General features: G+C 40.8%; 1 protein-coding gene across 1 annotated transcript; it reads left to right on the top strand.

Moving 5' to 3' along the window:
* Positions 1-379: 379 nt before the first annotated feature.
* Positions 380-9,991, top strand: LOC127412647 (uncharacterized). Its single transcript, XM_051649185.1, has one exon. It carries the CDS (start codon positions 380-382, stop codon positions 7,694-7,696), a length of 7,317 nt encoding a protein of 2,438 aa, XP_051505145.1. The 3' UTR covers positions 7,697-9,991.
* Positions 9,992-20,319: the final 10,328 nt, after the last annotated feature.

Below are 20,319 nucleotides of genomic sequence, written 5' to 3'. Positions count from 1 at the left end.
TTGTGGTAACTATAAATGAAATATTAGAGACTTTGAGCTACAACAAAAGCTAACTTTGTCGAAAGCTGAAAGAGCATGCAGAGCACATTTTTTTTCCCTTGAATATAGAAAGCATAAAACATTATCTCTAAAAACTCTTAATATTCTCTGAAATTTGAAGAGCCTGTAAATCAGTGATTGACAAATTCATTGTGAGACACAGTGTAAATAAACAATAATATGATATTTATTTTTGGGACTAATCCGTTTCTTTTTGATGTTTCAGGTCTAAAAATATTCAGCTGCTGAATAACCATCAGCATACACAGCAGTTCTAAAGGACAGAAGCAATCATAAATAGCTTAAGAGACCCAATGTCTCCAATATCTGGAGTGAAGAAATGGAACGCTGGGTTCTAGAAGGAGATAGCTACTCGTTACTTCGCAGTGCTCCACACACGTTCAACCTGCAAAATCGTGACGGCCCGAATCGTGTGGAGATCTTTGACATCACTGCTATCCCCAGCCCTCATAGTGCCATAGCTGAAACAACATGCCTTTGTGACATTTTTGGGGATGACGGTGAATCTCCGTCACTTTCTAGTAGCCCAGCATCTGCCACATTTCTCAGGAGGGAAGTGGATCAACCTTTTCCAACAGATGATGCCAATGACTCTTCAGGATCTTATCACACTGCCAATGGATCTGACTTAAGTGACACACCTTCTCCAAATTTAAAGGATTTTTCCACTTCTGAGACCTGGGAATCAATTTCACCACCAATTGTATCAACCATCTCATCAGATTCCAAAAATGGACTTTACCCTCTTGATAGCACACCACCTGCTGCCAAAGTGAATGGTGATGACCTTTCACATACAGATAACTGGGCAGAACCCCAAGTCTCAGTGAGCTCCACCACAGTGAATGAAATAGAAAACACCAATGCGTCCAAATCACAAGATATTAATTCAACACCAGTTACTAGTCTGATTAATCCAGCAAAGGAGCCTCCTGATCCCTCAAGTAAAACTAGTACAACATCCTCATTTTTGGAGGACAGAGAGCCTGCCTTTCTTGAGCAAGGAGGAATGACTGCGACATGTCAGCATACAAATACAAACACATGTTTATATAGACAAGGCTGTATACCCTTATATGAGTCATCAGACTGTGCATCCTCTCCACAAATAAGTTTGGCAGAATCTTCACCTGAGCAAAATAATGTGGTTTCTTCTGAGAACAAAGAAAGTATGAACTATCATAGTTCACACAAGAAAACCTTCCACCTTGCGCAAGAGACGATTAAAAGTGTTACCCCATCAGAACGGTCAAATACTTCTCAGAGAGACCGCATTTGTAGCCCAATTCAGGAAATGTCTACTTTGCCTGAAAACAGAGATATTCATTTCATACCTGAACCCAGTGTCAGACCTGAGCTCAAAGTAACTTCCACTTCACCTGTAAGCATGGACATTAGCTTCACACCTATGTCCACAGGTAAGTCTTCACCTGAGCAGCTGCATTTGATTTCAACTCAAGTGGGGAACACCTCAGAGTTTCCATGCTTGGAGGATACCTATGGTGCATCTTCAGCTGTATCTACTCCTCCAGCCAATGATAATAGGGAAATAGATTCACTAACTGTGTCGAATATTTCCACAGAAAAAAAAGAGCTGGTGTTTTCATCCAATCAGATATCGGTCTCGGCAGATGACAAAGAGATCAATGAAATCTTCTCTCTTGATAACTCTGCACCAGCTTACTCACCAGAACATGTAATAATTGACTCACCTATGGGTTATACCATAAGCCCATTGCCTATAAATGAGAAAAAGGTTTATTCAACTGAACCTGAGCCTGAAGCCTCATCATCCTCCCCTGTTTTCACAGGGATTAATTACAGTGATATCTGCTCATCTACTGATCATTCAGTTCCAAATCACTCACCAGAACCAGTAAAGATTTACTCACCAATGTGTTATACAATTAGTCCATCACCTACAAATGGAAGAAATGTTAATTCAGCTGAGCCTGAAAAGTTACCAACCTCACCAGTTGTCACAAGGATTGATAACAGTGATATCTGCTCTTCTCCTGATTGCTCATTTCTAGCTTACTCACCAGAACCAGTAATAATTCACTCACCTATGGGTTATTCAATTAGTCCATCACCTACAAATGAGAGAAAGGTTTATTCAACTGAACCTGAAGCCTCACCATCCTCTCCTGACGTCACAGGTATTGATTACAGTGAAATCTGCTCCTCTCTTGATCATTCACTTCCAGCTCATTCACCAGTACCAGTAATAATTCACTCACCTTTGGGTTATACTGTTAGCACATCACCTACAAATGTGTTAAAGGTTTATTCAGCAGAACCTGATGACTCATCATCATCCCCTGTCATGACAGGGATTGATTATGCAGCAACGCCTACATTCAGTAGGGATTCCACACCTGAATTAAGGAAAATTACCCCCACTCCAGACAGCAGACTAAACTACCTTACACCTGAACAAACATCTTCAGCACCTTCACCAGAACTGAGATCAGTCACATGCTCACCTGAAATCAAGACAATTACATACAGTGTTTTGTCACAAAATACAAAATACCCAGTGATTGGAGGCATTACATATAGTGCTGTTTCACCAAATGACATTTTGGCAGAGTCACCTGAGGTAGCGACAACTGTCCATGGCAACTGTAATGAAAATTCTAACTCTCGTTTTAGAGATGATGCCTTCGTCTCACCTACCTCAAGGATTGTTTTGTCAACACCAGAGAGCATATTAAGGCCCTCATCATCTGCTTTAAACCATACAAGAGATACAACAATATCCCCTGATCTTCAACTAACCCTGGAACCTTCCATCCCTTTGGAACAGACAGACAATCACATTTTACCCATAATTTGTGACAGAATGACTCCTCCTTCCCCTAACCCAATAAACAGCAGTCATTTTGATGATCCTCCTCACTCAGAGAATTTCAATAGTAGTGCATCAGTCCTAGTTCACAGTCAAAGGCTGATCTTGCAAGATTCACCATCTAAACCCATTAGTCCTGGATCATCAATAGTACAAAAGAAAACAAATCAGGAAATTGTTGACAATAACACAAGTGATTTAAACATGTGTGGAATACCAACCTCCCTAAGTCCATGTGCCTCATCTGTGTCAATGCCAGTGGCATCTGTGGAGGAGAAACAATGCTTGTTTTATAACAGCAACAGCGGGACAGAAATGTTGGAGAATGATTCTGACAGTAGTGGCAAGAGGCTTAGCCAAGTGCCTATAGCATTGAGGGAAAGCCCGGGGGCTATCTGTAGGCAGAGGGGTGGAGAATATGACAGGCAGCCATGCAGGGAAAAAGAAAGTGAAAAGAGGGAGGGAGAGCAGTGTGTATTGGGAGAAGGGGAGGAGACTATGGGAGAGAGTAGTTACAGAGGGGAACAGGTTGAGCTGTCATTCAGTGCCAGGAATAGAAAAGGGCCTGCAGGACACAGCCCAGCTCCCTCTAGTCGAGACCCAAAGTCGGGAATTCCAGCTAACTGTTATTTTGAGTCGCACCCAGCAACTCTGCAGCAACAGAGACAGTTCAGAGCACAGGGTTCACAACAAGAGAACAAGGGTGTCGCCAGGAGGGTCCAATCAACTGTCAAGGGTAAATACAGCAGTGCAGACTGTCTACCTCCAGAGTATACTGGTGAGACCTTCAGCATGGGAAGTGAGTTTGATGAGGCAGACAATGAGGTAAAGTGGCTTACAGATCTGGCCTTCAGAAGCCTATCTAGCCCTCAGGTGGATTATTTGGATGTTTACAATTCAAGCCACAGGTCATCTACAAATGTTTCACAGCCATCAACCATGGATAGCCCTGGTGCTGTTGCATGGATGACCTACGCAGATTTGCGTGGCTCAACTTTCCATGAAAATGATGACTTGTTACACAGTTCCTCTTTTTTACCCCGTGAGGGCCTGGACCCGAACAAAGGCTTTGAGATGGGGAGTTTTGAATGTGTGGATGTTGCATTAGATAGCAAGGAAGAGTCCAGCAGAGGAAAGAGGACAGTACCCAAGAGGCAGATACAGCTGTTAAGGCGGAACACAGATGAATCCAAAACTAAAGGGAACAATGGAAATTCTTTGGATTCACCCTCAACGCATAGACGCTCGAAAGACATCCTTGTTCGTCAACATAGCACACCAGCTTCTGTGCAAGCGGTCATGTCCAGAGAGGACCCAAATTCACCTAAATATGATAGGAAAAGGACATTGCAGAAGTCTGTGTCTTTAGATGATGCCTCCTCTAAGACCCAAATGGCCTCCTGCATTATCAAGAGTGTGCTGTCAAAGAAAATCCAGGATGCACAAAAAGAAACATTAAAAAGTGAAGACCCAAGTCCATCTAGGGATAAAAACAAACATCATAATATTAGTCACAGCTCCTTTGATGGTCTACCAAGAAACATGGAGAAGCATAGCTTAAGTTCTAGCCAGCATTCTGAATGTAATCTTTCAACTGAAGATTTTGCTGCCAGAGAGGAAAAAAATCCAAATCGTCAGCTGAAGAAGTGTGCCCCAAAAGTTCCTCCAAAACCAATATTCAGACCTGCATTTATTAACACTGGGAATGCTGAGCTACCAGATGACTTATCAAGGGATGAAATTAGGCCCAAAGTGTCTCTTTCAGTTGAAGAGAAAGTGTGTATGAATGATGGGAAGAAGGGAAGAGGTGGCAACCTGGGAGAGAGGTTCAATAGTGACTCAGCATATGCCAGAGCCAGGAACACAAGTGTTGCTGTTGCCACTCAAGCAGAAAGCATGCAGAGCAAAACAATAAGCAGAGACACAGAGTGCCAAATAACACCAGAAAACCAAAGACAACAGGGTGGCAAATGCGTATTTATGTCAAAAACTCCAGAAATAACTCTGAAACTTTCCACAATCAAAGAAAAAAAGAAGTCTTCTTTGAAAGTTTCTCTATCCCCTGATGTAGAACGGTCCAGAGAAATGTGTGAATCTCAGTCTGCAGAAGATATAAGCACAAAATCTATGGAAGTTACAAAAACTGAAGAAGATAATGACAACAACAAAGCAAAGTCTGTCATACATAGAGTTAGAGATGTAAGGAAATTGGTTAAAAACTCATACAACCTGTCTTTTAAAGCATCAAATACAACATCTACTGCAGAAGACACACTCATTCAAGAGGAAAGAGAGAAGCCACCACAAACTCCTCCAGCCTTGAATATTAAATGTAAAGCTATTAGTTGGAAGGACAAGCAAACATCAGGCAGTAAATCAATCCACTGGCAAGGTGAAAAACAGGCTGTTGACATATCAAAAATATCTCAACCACGGGAGGGCACAGGGAAAAGCAGAGATACTGACAACACTGGAATAACATCCAAAGCCCCTCTGCCAAAGATACTAACTACTGAACCCAAAGTGACAGATTCCCAGTGTGCAACCTTAGATGAATTAATTGAATTTTCAAGATCTTCCATTCACTCTGATCCAAGTACTAAGCAAGGGATGCCCCCTAGACCCCCTAGTAAGGAGAGGGAAGTGTCTGCATTAGTGGTTCTGCAGGATGGCCCATCCAAGACAATTCAGAGTACCTCTGACTATAAAAGCACTAACCCCACTCAAATAAAAGCTACAAGCAGCAGCCACTCTGTCTCCATGCTGCTTAAGGAGAAAGGAATGCAGGCTGACATTGGAGTGTGTGATGTTGTCACTGAAGGTGCGAGTGCTACAGCTAAACATGTCAATAGGCTTGAGGTACCTTTACAGGCCTGTTTATCAGAAGGTATCTCAGGTGAAGCATTGTCTTGCAACTTAACACTTGTTGACAACAGTTCCTTGAAGACATCCCATAGTCAGGATGAGTCAAAAGAACAAAGTGAGAGTCCCAAAGGAATGCTGACAGAAGAATCTTCAATACAACAAACAAAGGAAGAAGAAAAGAAAAAAATAACTGCCACCACAACTATGATACAAATGCCAACTAATTTAACAACATTATTAAAGCCAGAGGCGATGACTTTTTCAAGTAATTCAAAAAATAATGCTGTGCCAGTGACTGCGTCAAAAGAGATTGAGTTACCTATACAAGTGAGGTCAATATCCAGTGATAGGCTGAAACCATTTGTGCCTCCAAAACCCAGCTATAAAAAGTCATTTGCAGAGAAAAATGAGATACCAGCAACACTGATAAACAAGGATCAACCGAATGAGGCCTCATCAAGCAATACACAAACATTAGCTCTGTCGGCTGTATCAAGCTACAAACCACCACCCATTCCAGTGACAACAACTCCAAGTTCTGTGCAGAAATCCACCACAATGACATTGGCCAATGTGGATCAACAGCAATCTTCAACCAATAGCACTTGCCAGCAACTGACCACATCCATTAATCAAGACCAGTTAATACTAGCTAGTTCTTTTGCTTCCAATCCATCTGTGAGGCCCACAGGTCCACATACCCATAGTCACACACATCCTGTGTCAAGAGCATCACCTAATGACAGATTTCACAAAGACGACTATTGTTTCTATGCATCTGATGACCCCCCCAGCTATGATGAGCGAGAGAGTTTCAGCCCATTACAGTTGTCAGACTTGCCCCCACAAAAGCCGTACATTCATCCAACCACTAAGCAATCTTCATGTTCCTGCACATTAAGTTCCCACTCACATCGAGGTCATCCCAACCACAACTCACAAGAATGGATTCCCCCAGTCTCACAGTCTCCAGGCCAAGTCCTCACCTGTCCAGGAGCTCCTCCACAGGCTCAGGTTCGTCCTCATCAGTGCAGACCAGATGGACAGGCCCAAAATTACTCAAGAGTCTCCCCAAATACCTCAATACCCAATGCCCCAGCATTAATTCAGCCTTTGCACCACCCAAGAACCTGTCCTGTTGCAAAAACTCAACCCTACAGTGGTGACCAATCTCCAGCTTCTGGGCAGCACAGGGACAGAGTTCCAGTAAGTCATCATTCTCCACAAGCAGCAGATCCTGTACCATATCATGAGTACCCTCCAGCTAACATGTCTACTCTGGATCCCAGAACTCAGTTGTTTAATCCCCAAGATTTGCCACCATCCTTTGGTCATGATTATGGGAGTGAAGTTCCAGGTGGAGCCAGTGTATTATATCCAGAGAGTACAAACGGACCTAGCTGTGGCCAAGGTCCTCGTCGTGTACTTCTTGATCCTGAGACTGGTAAATACTTTTATATCGAGGTACCAATGCAGCCACTCAGAAAAATGCTGTTTGATCCAGAATTAGGCCAGTATGTGGAAGTTCTCATACCACAGCAGGCAATGTCCCACTCTGGGCTGTACCCACCAGCTGCACCCCCATACTCCTCACTGCAAAATCCAGGTTTGTATGCACCGCAGTACCTACCTTATGCAATGCCATCTTACCCAGCAATGCCAAGCAGTGCCCAGCAAGCACGACATTTAGAGCCGCCTCCTGTCCCCACAACACTTCACCAGACTTCCTTAAGATATGGAAGCCCTGCGAGCCAGATGCCAAAAAATGAACCAAAAGGCCACTCATCACTGGATCAAAGCTATTTAGAGACCATGTATTACATTCCTACTGGGATGAATGCAAGTCCAAATTCTACTCCTTCAGGCTGTTACCACAAGCCACCTTCAAGCATGCCTCCTTCAGGAGGAAGAAGAGCATGAAACAACAGTAGAAGTATGCAGCCTGTTTATATTTGAAATCTGTTCTAGTGAGCGGGGTTTTTCATCAAAAATAATTTAGAGTCAAAAGTTGTGGTTTCTCAGTTGGAAGACTATAGGACTGTTCACACTGAACACGTTTTTGCATTCTTCTGCAATGTTTTTTTAATTATTTTTCTTATGTAAACATACGCTAGACCATTGTGCCACGTTTTGCTGTTTTTTTTTTTTTTTTTTTTGTTTTTTCAGCATCTCGTGCAGGAGCGCCACGTTTTTATGGTTTTAAAAATGTGTTTTAAGACACTACACCTGCGTTAAGATATCTGCATTTTGCCTTATGGTTGCAGAATTAAAGTTGTTTTGGCTGCTTTTATTTCAAAATAACTATAAAAAGTACGATGTTATGTAATATTTCCAAATGGGCTGTTTGCTGACATTTGATATATCATGGTTGTCATTGTCTTGTGTACTGTCCAAACGATAAAGTGGAATAATGTGAGTCCTTCTCTTTTCACCTATGTATCTGTAGGCCAAGCTTATGCAAATAGTAATCCTGTCTTTTAAAGCTGGCATGGTTCAATCAACAATACCTTCTCCGTGAACACCCTTAATAGTTACAAGTTATGTATTTCTGTGGGGATTTATTTTGTAATTTCTCAGTTCAGACAAAAATTCTAAAATCATTATATGGCATAAATTAATTTCTTTGTGCCAGGCCTTTGATGTGCCCTGATGGGTTGTGCAAGTAAAATAATGCTGTACATTTGGGTAAAAAAAATATGTGAATGAGCAAGATCATCAGTATCAAAACTGCTTCAGAATTGTTTTCTATCATCAGAAGATTGCCATTGACTATTTTTTTACACATGGATGCACCCAATTAAAGATTAATTGTGTACAGTTCTCACGTCTGATATGTTCTAATTGTCTAATATTTTGTTATGATGATGACTTTTGAGTAATTGTAAAGCTAAAAGCTATGTTCATAAATACTTAAATTGCTGCAATAATTATAGTCACACCATAGATTAAAGGAAACATAAGAGTTTCCAATTCCTCAAATGCAACTATTTCATGTTGACATATCCATTTTGGGAGAACACTTGCCAGCAACTGCACAATTTAAGATGACTCACTTTGAGTTTAGGACTACTAGTGCACTATCATTTAAGTCTAAGGCTGACATCTAGTGGACAAGTCCCATCTGTCCACAGCTTGCTCTCAATGATGTTGTCTTTTGCATGAGATGATTTGCTTTTTGAGGGAGGAAAAAAGAAAGAAATACTGGCCTGATACTGTAAACATTCCAATAATCCACACCAAATTCAAGCAACTGCATCTCTAAACCAAGGACTGATTAAAGACTGGGCCAATGTGGCCAGTGCCCTGGGGTCTCTGGCTACCATAGAGGGGTCTCCAGGTAAAAGAAACCAAGAAAAAAAACCCACTGCAGATGTAAAACCACATATAGATTGGCACAATGTAAAATAAATAAAGTAATGCAAAATGTCATCTTTTCTAGCCCCTTACCATCTCTTTTGCAACATATCATGATGATACATCATGATGGCGCCGCGGATGGCTGCCTCGGTGTGGAGCGCTCCTATTGTTTTGTTGTTTTTTTTTGTTTGTCCTGTGTTTAGTAATCTTTTTCCAGTCAGTTTTACCAGAGACGAACTGCTGAACATTCGACAGCATATACCAGACAATCTTTTCCCAGATTTTGAATAATCAGATGTTTTGCTGGACATTTTAGTTGGAGGCGCAGCTCTGCTGTTCAAGAGACGCAGGCGAGGGAGACGAGCAGGCACACTGGTCAAATTCCGTCTGCGCAGATTTCGAACAGCACTGCCGAGTATTCACTTAGCAAATCTCCACTTTCTTCTTAACAAAACAGACGAACTACATCTCCTCACCCGCACAAACAAGGACTTTTCAACCTCTGCTGCCTTGTGCTTCACAGAAACCTGGCTGAGTGAAGCCATTCCAGACAGTGCATTACATCTGCCGGGCTTCCAGCTGTTCAGAGCGGATCGCATCGCAAAGTTAACGGAAAATGAGAGGCGGTGGAATATGCTTTTACATCAATGAAAGTTGGTGTACAGATACAATGTTAAAGAGGATGTGCAGTCCTAATTTGGAAGCGCTCTTTATTAACTAAGCCTTTCTACTCGCCGCAGGAGTTTTCCTAGTTTATTCTGGTGAGTTTGTACATCGTGCCAAACGCGTGTTTGAATGCAGTGCTGCAACAGCTGGCTGATCAAATCACAGACACAGAACAACAATACCCAGACTCAGTTATTATTATTCTTGGGGATTTTAACAAAACAAATTTCACACGTGAACTGCCCAAATACAAACAGCACATTACATGCCCCACCAGAGACAGGAACATACTGGATCATTGTTACACAACAATAAAGGATGCATATCGCTCTGTCCCTAGAGCAGTTTTGGGACTGTCTGATCACTGTCTGGTTCATCTTCTTCCAACCTACAGGCAGAAATTAAAATCAACCAAGCCAGTAGTAAGGACTGTAAAGGGATGGACCAATGAAGCAGAGCGGGAACTACAAGCCTGCTTTGACTGCACTGATTGGAGTGTTTTTGAGGCTGCAGCCACAGACCTGGACGAGCTCACAGATACTGTTACATCATATATCAGTTTCTGTGAGGATATGTGTATTCCTACTAGGACTTATTTAAAGTTCAACAATGACAAACCGTGGTTTACAGCAGAGCTCAGGCAGCTTCGTTTAAAGGATAAAGTTTGTACAATCAGGCCAAGAACACACTGAACAAGGAAATCAGAGTGGCTAAAAGAAGATACTCTGAGAAGCTGAAAACAAGTTTCAGCTAACGACCCTGCATCAGTGTGGAGTGGCATAAAACAACTCACAAATTACAGGACTCCTACCCCCAACCCTGTGGTGGACCAACAACTGGCTGACGACCTGAATGTGTTCTACTGCAGATTTGAAAGGCCCATTTTCACACCCCACACCCACTCTGACCTTCACTTCACACAAACACCAACACCTCCTGCAACCCCCCTCCTCCCCCCTCCTGCTACTCAACCTGCAACCTCCGGGTCTTTGGAAACAAAAGACGAGGAAAGCTTCAGGCCCAGATGGCATCTCACCAGCGTGTCTTCGATCCTGTGCTAACCAGCTGGCCCCCATCTTCACACAGATCTTCAATAGATCACAGGAGCAGTGTGAAGTCCCATGCTGCTTCAAATGCTCAATCATTATTCCTGTCCCAAAGAAACCAAAAATCACAGGACTTAATGACTACAGACCTGTCGCCCTGACGTCTGTGGTCATGAAATCATTTGAAAGACTGGTGTTGGCCCTCCTGAAGAACATCACTGGACCCTTTCTAGACCCCCTTCAATTTGCTTATCGAGCAAACAGGTCTGTGGATGATGCAGTCAACATGGGATTGCATCATATTGTGCAACATCTGGACAGACCAGGGACATATGCAAGGATCCTTTTTGTGGACTTCAGTTCGGCTTTCAACACCATCATCCCAGCTATACTCCAGAATAAATTACACCAACTCTCTGTTCCCATGTCTATCTGTCAGTGGATTACCAGCTTTCTGACGGACAGGCAGCAGCTTGTGAGACAGGGGAAACTCACTTCCAGCACCTGTACAATCAGCACTGGTGCCCCCCAGGGATGTGTGCTCTTCCCACTACTCTTCTCCCTCTACACCAATGACTGCATCGCCAACGACCCCTCGGTCAAGCTCCTGAAGTTTGCAGACAACACCACTGTCATCGGCCTCATCCGAGATGATGATGAGTCTGCATACAGAAGGGAGGTTGAGCAATTGGCTGTCTGGTGCAGTCAAAACTACCTTGAGCTGAACGCTCAAAACGGTGGAGATTATTGTGGACTTTAGGAGGAACACCCCAACACTGACCCCCCTCACCATTCTAAACAGCACTTTGGCAGTAGTGGAGTCATTCAGGTTCCTGGGCACTATCATCTCACATGACCTGAAGTGGGAGACACACATTGACACAGGCGCTGCTGTTACAGTTTTACTCAGCGGTCATTGAGTCTGTCCTCTGCACTTCAATAACTGTCTGGTTTGGTTCAGCTATGAAATCAGACATCAGAAGACTACAAAGGACAGTTCGGACTGCTGAGAGGATTATTGGTTGCCCCCTGCCCCCTTTCAAGTACTATACACTTCCAGAGTGAGGATAAAGGCTGGAAAAATCACTCTGGACCCCACTCACCCTGCCCATTACCTTTTTGAACTGTTGCCATCTGGCCAATGCTTCAGAGCTCTAAGCACCAGAACCGTCAGCCACAGGAACAGTTTTTTCCCTCAGGCTATCCATCTCATGAACAGTTAAATTGCCCCATTGAGCAATAACTATGTGCAATACACAGTTTAGTCTTTTTTATATTTATCCAACACATCCAACCTCTTCTGCCTTTTCATTCCTCTGAAAAAAGAAAAAAAAACATTTGCACTGTACATAACAGATTTGTATTTGAACTGTACATAACAGATAACAGATTGTATTAGATTTGCACTACCTATGTGTATGTGTGTATGTATGTATGTGTGTGTCTGTATGTATGTGTATAATTATTTTTAATTTTTAATTATTATCTATGTCTTGCTGCTGTTTTTGTATTGTTGTATACTGGAAGCTCCTGTCACCAAGACAAATTCCTTGTATGTGTAAGCATACTTGGAAATGAAGCTGATTCTGATTCTGACATCATGCACATGAAGTGTTCATTCTCGTAATGTCAACTTAATATCTCGTATACTACTTCAAATGCGACTTCATTTTTCATATTCGCGATATAATTTCTTATAATTTTTTATCATTTCAATCTTACAATTGCAATAAGAGCCATTGTAATTGTAAGATTGAGATGATACCATGAGGCTGGTTCCCCAGGACTCACAGGACTATAATTCATCCTTGCTCTAAACAGACAATATGGCCCATATTGAAAATGATCAAATCATGGACATATGGTCAAGTACCACTGGCAAACAGTCTGTAAGCAGATATACTCTTTTTATTAGATAATCTTACTTTATTTTATAGGGAGTTATTTTAAAATGAAATTGGGTGTCATGAATTTTAGGATAATTTTTCACCTGAATAGTCTACTTATGAAGTATGAACATGCATTTGGGTGTTTAGCATTTCTTATGGAGTGACATCATGGACCACCATGGTCTTAGCTTTCATGTCTTTTCATTTTCTGGAAATGTTTCCATTCATCAGGAAAACGATCCAGATTTCTCCCTACTCCCAAACTGCAGTCTCACCCATAGATGACTGCATTTGATTTCCTGTCTCGTCTGATCATATTGTAAGAAAGTCAGATGGAAGACAGGGAGTATGACTGTCTGTGTGTGGGCAGACAGCTTTGTGAGGGCGTTAGGGCTAACCCTGTTTGTGGAGTGTCTGGCTGAAAACAAAAGCATTCTAGACATTCCGCCTATGACTTTATCCAGTCAAGGGGAGTAGAGTGGAAATAAAAATGAGATCGTCTCTTGGGGCACATTAACCTTTACAATAAACATCTATCCTTGCGTGCTGTTCCATGGTGGGGTTCAAATGGGGAACTAGATGGATGTAACAACTTAAATATTCAAACAATTATTCAAACAATGTCAATGTAGCATAGTTCCTCAACTCAAAGCAGGACTGCTATTTTTTCACCTTCCTAACAAATATATATATATATATATATATATATATATATATATATATATATATATATATATATATATACCCTACTAACAGAAGTCATAATCATGATTCAAGTGATTTTGGTTGGAGTTAGGGCTATCACGATTATGAAATTTGGCTGATGATTAATCGTCAAACAAATAATTGCAATTATGACGATTAATTGTCTGTTTTAGGGCTATGACGAATAATTGTCTCTTTAAGGGCTTTCACGGTTAACTGTCATACAAATTGTCACATTTTTTAAGGTGTGCTTTTTTCTGCATGTGTGCTTCATACACCTTAAGAAGTCATTTTTATTTAACTTGAAATATATAAATCAAATAATATATGATTTCCTTTTAAGGCTTTAGAAACTTATGAATGACATTAAAAATAATGATTTAAATATCAAAATATTTCTAAATACTTAAAATATGTCTCTCTTTTTGGTCAACTTTAGTTTTGGTCAGTTTTACATTTACACTGTTGTTGTTGTTTTTTAACTCGTACAGTATTTTATATTATATTTTGTAATTTTATATGAATTTTATTATATTATGCAATAGTAAAATATTTCTGTGCTAATTTCTTAATTTTCACATTATTTTAATGCCCTGATTAAACCCACGAGCCCTTATTTGTCATGAAGCAAAACCTTTGAGAATTAATTTCATTATTTCATCACACCACAGAAATGGAGTAAGCGTGCATCTCCTCCTGTGTCACTTGGTGTCATTAACACTTGGTCTGAACCAGGAAGTGAAACCGGAGCGCTTTGCATTCACTATCACAGTTTATGCTTACTCGTTTATATTTTCTCGGAGTTTGGCATAAGCCACTGCTGACATCATGCGCATCAGATAACTTGAGAAGCGATTCACCCGCTTCTCCGGACAGGAGCTGGTTGACGTCCGTGGTGCGGCTTGGTGTCGCTCGGGCTCGGAGTTCAACTGAATGACAAACAAATGCGCCGTTCGTGGCATTTATACAGTGTATTCACTACAAATTCCCCTTTTTGGGCATTAAAATGTGATTGGAATTAGAATGCCCAATAATCGCGGTTCTCTCAGATAACTGCGGTTAAGTAAAATAACCACGATTAGACGGTTATTTAATAATCGCGACAGGCTTAGTTGGAGTACAATTGACATGACAATTTAAGTTTTCTCTCGCCTTTTCACTTTTCAACAAACAAAGGCTTTTTAGCACAACTGCAAAAAAAGATGTTGAAAATGATATGGTGTGTAATTTGTAGTTGATGCTTTATCTGTGTATTTTATCATTCTTGCACCTCCCATTGAGAATGATGGGTTTTGTCACACAAATCTGTCAGCTCACAAACCGGCTAAAATGTTTTATGCCAAGCTTTATTTCTATTCTTCATCAACAGTACACATAATGCATGCAAACTAGATTGTACTATCAGCATTCACAATTACAACATACTATAATTAATACACATTTAGCTTACGCAACGATTCTTGATTTGAAAGGCCCCTCCTCAGAAAGTCTGGATTTAAAGAATATCGAGAGTTTGGTAATTGTGGTACACTTAAAAAAAATACACTGATGAGCCAAAACATTATGATCACCTGCCTAATATGCTGTTAGTACTCTGCGTGCCACCAAAACAGCGCGGACCTGCCGAGGTATGGACTCCTCAAGACCCCTGAAGGTGTCCTGTGGTATCTGGCACCAAGAAATTAGCAGCAGATCATTCAAGTCCTGTAAGTTGTGAGTTGTAGCCACCATGGATCAGACTTGTTGGTCCATCACATCCCACAGATGCTCAATCGGATTGAGATCTGGGGAATATGGAGACCAGGGCAACACCTTGAACTCTTCATCATGTTCCTCAAACCATTCCCGAACAATGTGTGCAGTGTGGCAGGGCGCATTATCCTGCTCAAAGAGGCTAATGCCATCAGGGAATTCCATTGCCATGAAGGGGTGTACCTGGTCTGCAACGAAGTTTAGGTAGGTGGCACGTGTCAAATTGACGTCCACATGAATGGCCAGACCCAGGGTTTCCCAGCAGAACATTGCCCAGAGCATCACATTCCCTCCACCGGCTTGTCGTCTTCCCACAGTGCATCCTGGTGCCATCACTTCCCCAAGTAAATGGCGCAAACATACACGGCCGTCCACATGATATAAAAGAAAAGATGCTCTGACCCAGTCGTCTGGCCATAACAATTTGGCCCTTATCAAATTCACTCAGGTCTTTACTCCTGCCCATTTCTCCTGCATTCAACACATTGACTATGAGAACTGATTGTTCGCTTACCATCTAATCTACCCAGACCTTGACATGTGCCCGAGTTAGGAGATGATCAACGTTATTCGCTTCACTTGTGAGTGGTCATAATGTTTTGGCTCATCGGTATATCAATGTGATCTCATCTTGTTTTCCAGTAAAAAAAAATATCTAAACATTCTTAAAACAACATACAGTGCGTTTATTTGTGAAACAAATTGACAATATTTTGTTTTCATTAAAATCTAATTAGATCCGACAATCATGCCAGATCAAATTTTTTTCCCCATTCTGATGGTTGATGTGAACATTAACTGAAGCTCCTGACCCATATCTGCATGATTTTATGCACTTCACTGCTGCTGCACGATTGGCTGATTAGATAATTGCATGGATTATTGTTGGTGCCAGTCAGGCTGGTTTGAGTATTTCTGTAACTGCTGATCCTCTGGGATTTTCACACACAACAGTCACTAGAATTTACTCAGAATGGTGCCAAAAACAAAAAACATCCAGTAAGCAGCAGTTCTGTGGATGGAAATGCCTTTTTGATGAGAGAGGTCAACAGAGAATGGCTAGACTGGTTTGATCTGACAAAGTCTACAGTAACTCAGATAACCGCTCTGTACAACTGTGGTGAGAAGAATGTAATCTTAGAATGCTATTCTGAGATGCGGGTTGGCACTGATTTGGCGGCACGAGGGCGACCTACACAATATTAGGCAGGTGGTTTTAATGATGTGGCTGATCGGTGTATGTCACTGGACTGGTAACACAAATGATAGTCACAAATTCCAAGTAAGGTTAGGGATTAACCCTTAACCTTTATCACAATTGTGCCCTTACGCATATCACTTTTTGGTTGCTGTAGGATGAACTGAAATTTCCCTGAAATTATTGTAGAATTAGTCACTTTGGACAATTTTGGGACCAAATAACCATAAGAAAATAGTGCCTTGGAGACAGAGTTTTTCTCCCGTGTGAGATGAGTAAACATTATTGCTTCATAAAAGATCATTAGATATATACAGGTAGACAGAGGAGGAGTATTATCTTTATCATATATCATGTTCTTGTTTGAGGGACAGACCATATGTGGTCGCATTCCGGGGATGATATCAGCAAGGAGCACAGGCATGAATCAACCTGCCAAGACTCTGTATACCTGTGAGTATGATGGACTAGGTACGCAGATTGGATTAGGAAATGTACTTCCACAGCCCTTCCGGGCGTGTCATCATGTCACATAGCAACAATTGTACTAAACAATGCTTCCGTCTGCAGGCAAAGCTCCAAGAGAAGGTGGAGCAGAGACACGCTGTTTGCTAGCAGGTACCAGCAGGTGGTGCACCCACAAACCTAACCACACTTCAGAGAAGTGCTTAACCTTCACCTCATTATATTTCACAGAAGAGCTATTTTATTGCATCAGGCCTGGAGTCCACATGTTTTTCATACAGTATTTTGACTGAATCCGGTTTGGAGACTTCGACCCAATTATTAAACACAGTGCAAATAAGGAAGTCAGCAAGGGGCACAGTTTTTTCCTGAGACCTCAGGCAACTGTTAAAGGGATAGTTCACCCACTACTTTTGTTATTTACTTTTTAAAGGTGAAAATTTTAAGGAATATTGCCATACAACTACAGTTCACAGTGACCAAAGCGGTCAAGTTCCAAAAAAGGACCATAAAAGCATAATAAATGTAGTCCAAACAATGGGTTTGCATGAGGGACAGATCAAAATGTAAGCCATTATTCACTAGTACTAAAAAAGCTTGTATCAAGCCAGTGTTCGTGTCCAGCATTTGAAAATAGTGCAGTGTGTTTGGGTACTACACGTGCAGGCTAGACATGAGCTTCAGCGGAGGTGAAGATTATCAAAATATTAAGAATATTTCAGCCCTGTAGGTCCTCACAATGTAAGTGAATGGTGACCAGAACTTTGAAGCCCCTAAAATCACATAAAGGCAACATAAAAGTAATCCATAAGACTCCAGTGGTTATATTTATGTCTTCAGAAGTGATATGATAGGTGTGGGTGAGAAACAGATACAAATTTAAGTCCTTTTTCCATATAAATTCTCCTCCCTGCCAGTAGGTGGCAATATGCACAAAGAATGCAAATGACCAAAACACATGAAGAAGAACTTTTCGGGGAGAAGAAATTTGAGAATCTATAGTAAAAAAGAACTTAAATATTGATCTGTTTCTCACCTACACCTATCATATCTCTTCTGAAGACATGGATTAAACCACTGGAGACATATGGTTTACTTTTATATTTTATTTATGTGCTTTTTGGAGCTACAAAGGTCTGGTGACCATTCACTTGCATTGTATGGACCTACAGAGCTGAGATATTCTTCTAAAAATCTTCGCTTGTGTTCTGCAGAAGAAAGAAAGTCATACACATCTGAGGGTGAGTAAATGATGAGAGGATTTTCACGCAACACCAACGCAGAAATATAAATGTCAACCACCGAGTCGGCCACTACGCGAAGCCTACGCCGCAGGTTCGAAGCAGAAGTTTATCAGTGAATAGTAACTTGTATTCGGTTCTATTCCTCATACAAAGCTATCGTATGTCATTTAGACACCTTTTTTTATAGTAATTTTGTCCTTTTTTGTGCTTGACAGCCCCTGGTCACTAACTGTCATTTTATGACAGTAGCAGTATAAGATTCTTAAATAAATTCTACTTTTAAATAACAGCATATGGGTTTAGAATGACATGAAGGTGAGTAAATAATGACAAAATTTTAAATTTAGGGTGAACTATTCCTTTAAATATAGCATATAAAAATCTAAATAAGGAAACATTTAACAGCCTCGTAACATAAAGGTATGACTAGTTTACACTAAACAGATTCACTTTCCATTTCGTGGAGAACTTACGGAACATATTTAGAATGTTACTTGATGATGTAAGCACTCTTTCGGCGTGACTTCCGTAGGACTCTGGAATCTCAGTGAGGCCTGAAACGTCGAAGAATGGAAGGAATTTGTAGTGAGAGTGAGACATTGCCCCCAGAGAGCCTCTTTGTGGCAAGAGAATTACCCCACCAAGCTATCAACAATGACGGGACAAAGGTGAGGGGGAACTGAGCTTCTGTATGTCATGGCAACACGATTTAGATATAATATTTTCCTGAAGATTTTCCTATGGACGATGTGAAACTTAAGGGGCTTTATTCTGGCTAAGAGAGCAGCACACTTAATCATTCCATATTTGTAATGTCCATTTGTGAAAAGTGAAACCCTGTTTCCATGGACACCATTCAGATGGGGGAATCCCCTTCCCTGTACTGCATGGCTGACGGGTACACTCCGGATCTCATTTTATTGGATTTTTATTGTATTAAATAAAAAAAACAGATCAGACAGACTGACAGTCCATGTCTAGATTAAGACATCATGGTCTCCATAAAGACTGTCTCTATCTCTACTAATCCAAATCCTTGATCTTCTTGAAAGAAGACTGTACATAAAAAATAGCAGCATGTGTCACATTACAGTGACTAATGGGTAGAAATTTGTCTATGGCTTTTACTTTTGGATAAGTGTATCCAAAATGCTGACTTCACCCATGATATCACCCTTTCCTTAGTGTGCCTTGTGTCATATAACCAGATGCATGTGAAGACAAATAAGGATGTCTGGATTTTTAATATGTTGTTTGTTTTAGTCAGGGCTCTATGTTAACATTTTTGTTTTGGAACACTTGTGCCCTTATGTTAATTTTTTTTTTTTTACTTAAGGGTGAACATCCCTTTGTGGACACTCCCTCATTTGACTCTCTGTCTTAAAAGGAGTTGGCAAAACAGCAAAATGCCACAGAATGACCAAAGAGGTCTGGGCATGTGTACATAGACTATTAAAGGGATAGTTCACCCAAAAAATGAAAATTCTCTCATCATTTACTCACTCTCATTCCATCCCAGATGTGTATGAAGGTTTTTAGAAGAATATTTCTCAGCTTTGTAGGTCCATACAATGCAAGTGAATGGTGGTCAGAACTTTGAAGCTCCAAAAAGCACATAAAGGCCGCATAAAAGTAATCCATATGACTCCAGTGGTTAAATCAGTGTCTTCAGAAGTGATATGATAGGTGTTGGTGAGAAACAGATCAATATTTAAGTCCTCTTTTACTATCAATCTCCACTTTCACATTCTTCTTTTGTTTTTGACGATTTGCATTCTTTGTGCATATCGCCACCTTTATACAAAAAAAGGACTTAAATATTGATCTGTTCTTTTACCCAAACCTATCATATCAATGGATTTAATCACTGGAGTCATATAGATTACATTTATGTTGCCTTTATTTGCTTTTTGGACCTTCAAAGTTCTGGCCACCATTCACTTGCATTGTATAGACATACAGAGCTGAGAAATATTTTTCTAAAAATCTTTGTTTGTGTTCTGCTGAAGAAAGAAAGTCATACACATCTGGGATGGCATGAGGGTGAGTAAATGAGAGAATTTTAATTTTTGGGTGAACTATCCCTTTAAATATAAAAGCACAAATGAATGTGCGAACGCCTCATTAACAAACTTTTGCACACATTCTCTGTTGACTTCTTTGGAAAGCAATGTAAATAAGATTGCGAAACGTCATTTGTAGATTAGAGTAAATACATTAG

This window comes from Myxocyprinus asiaticus, chromosome 22 (genome assembly GCF_019703515.2).
Source record: "Myxocyprinus asiaticus isolate MX2 ecotype Aquarium Trade chromosome 22, UBuf_Myxa_2, whole genome shotgun sequence".
Lineage (NCBI taxonomy): Eukaryota > Metazoa > Chordata > Actinopteri > Cypriniformes > Catostomidae > Myxocyprinus > Myxocyprinus asiaticus.
The sequence above is the reverse complement of the archived record's forward strand: the minus strand, read 5'-3'. Positions and strand labels throughout refer to the sequence as shown.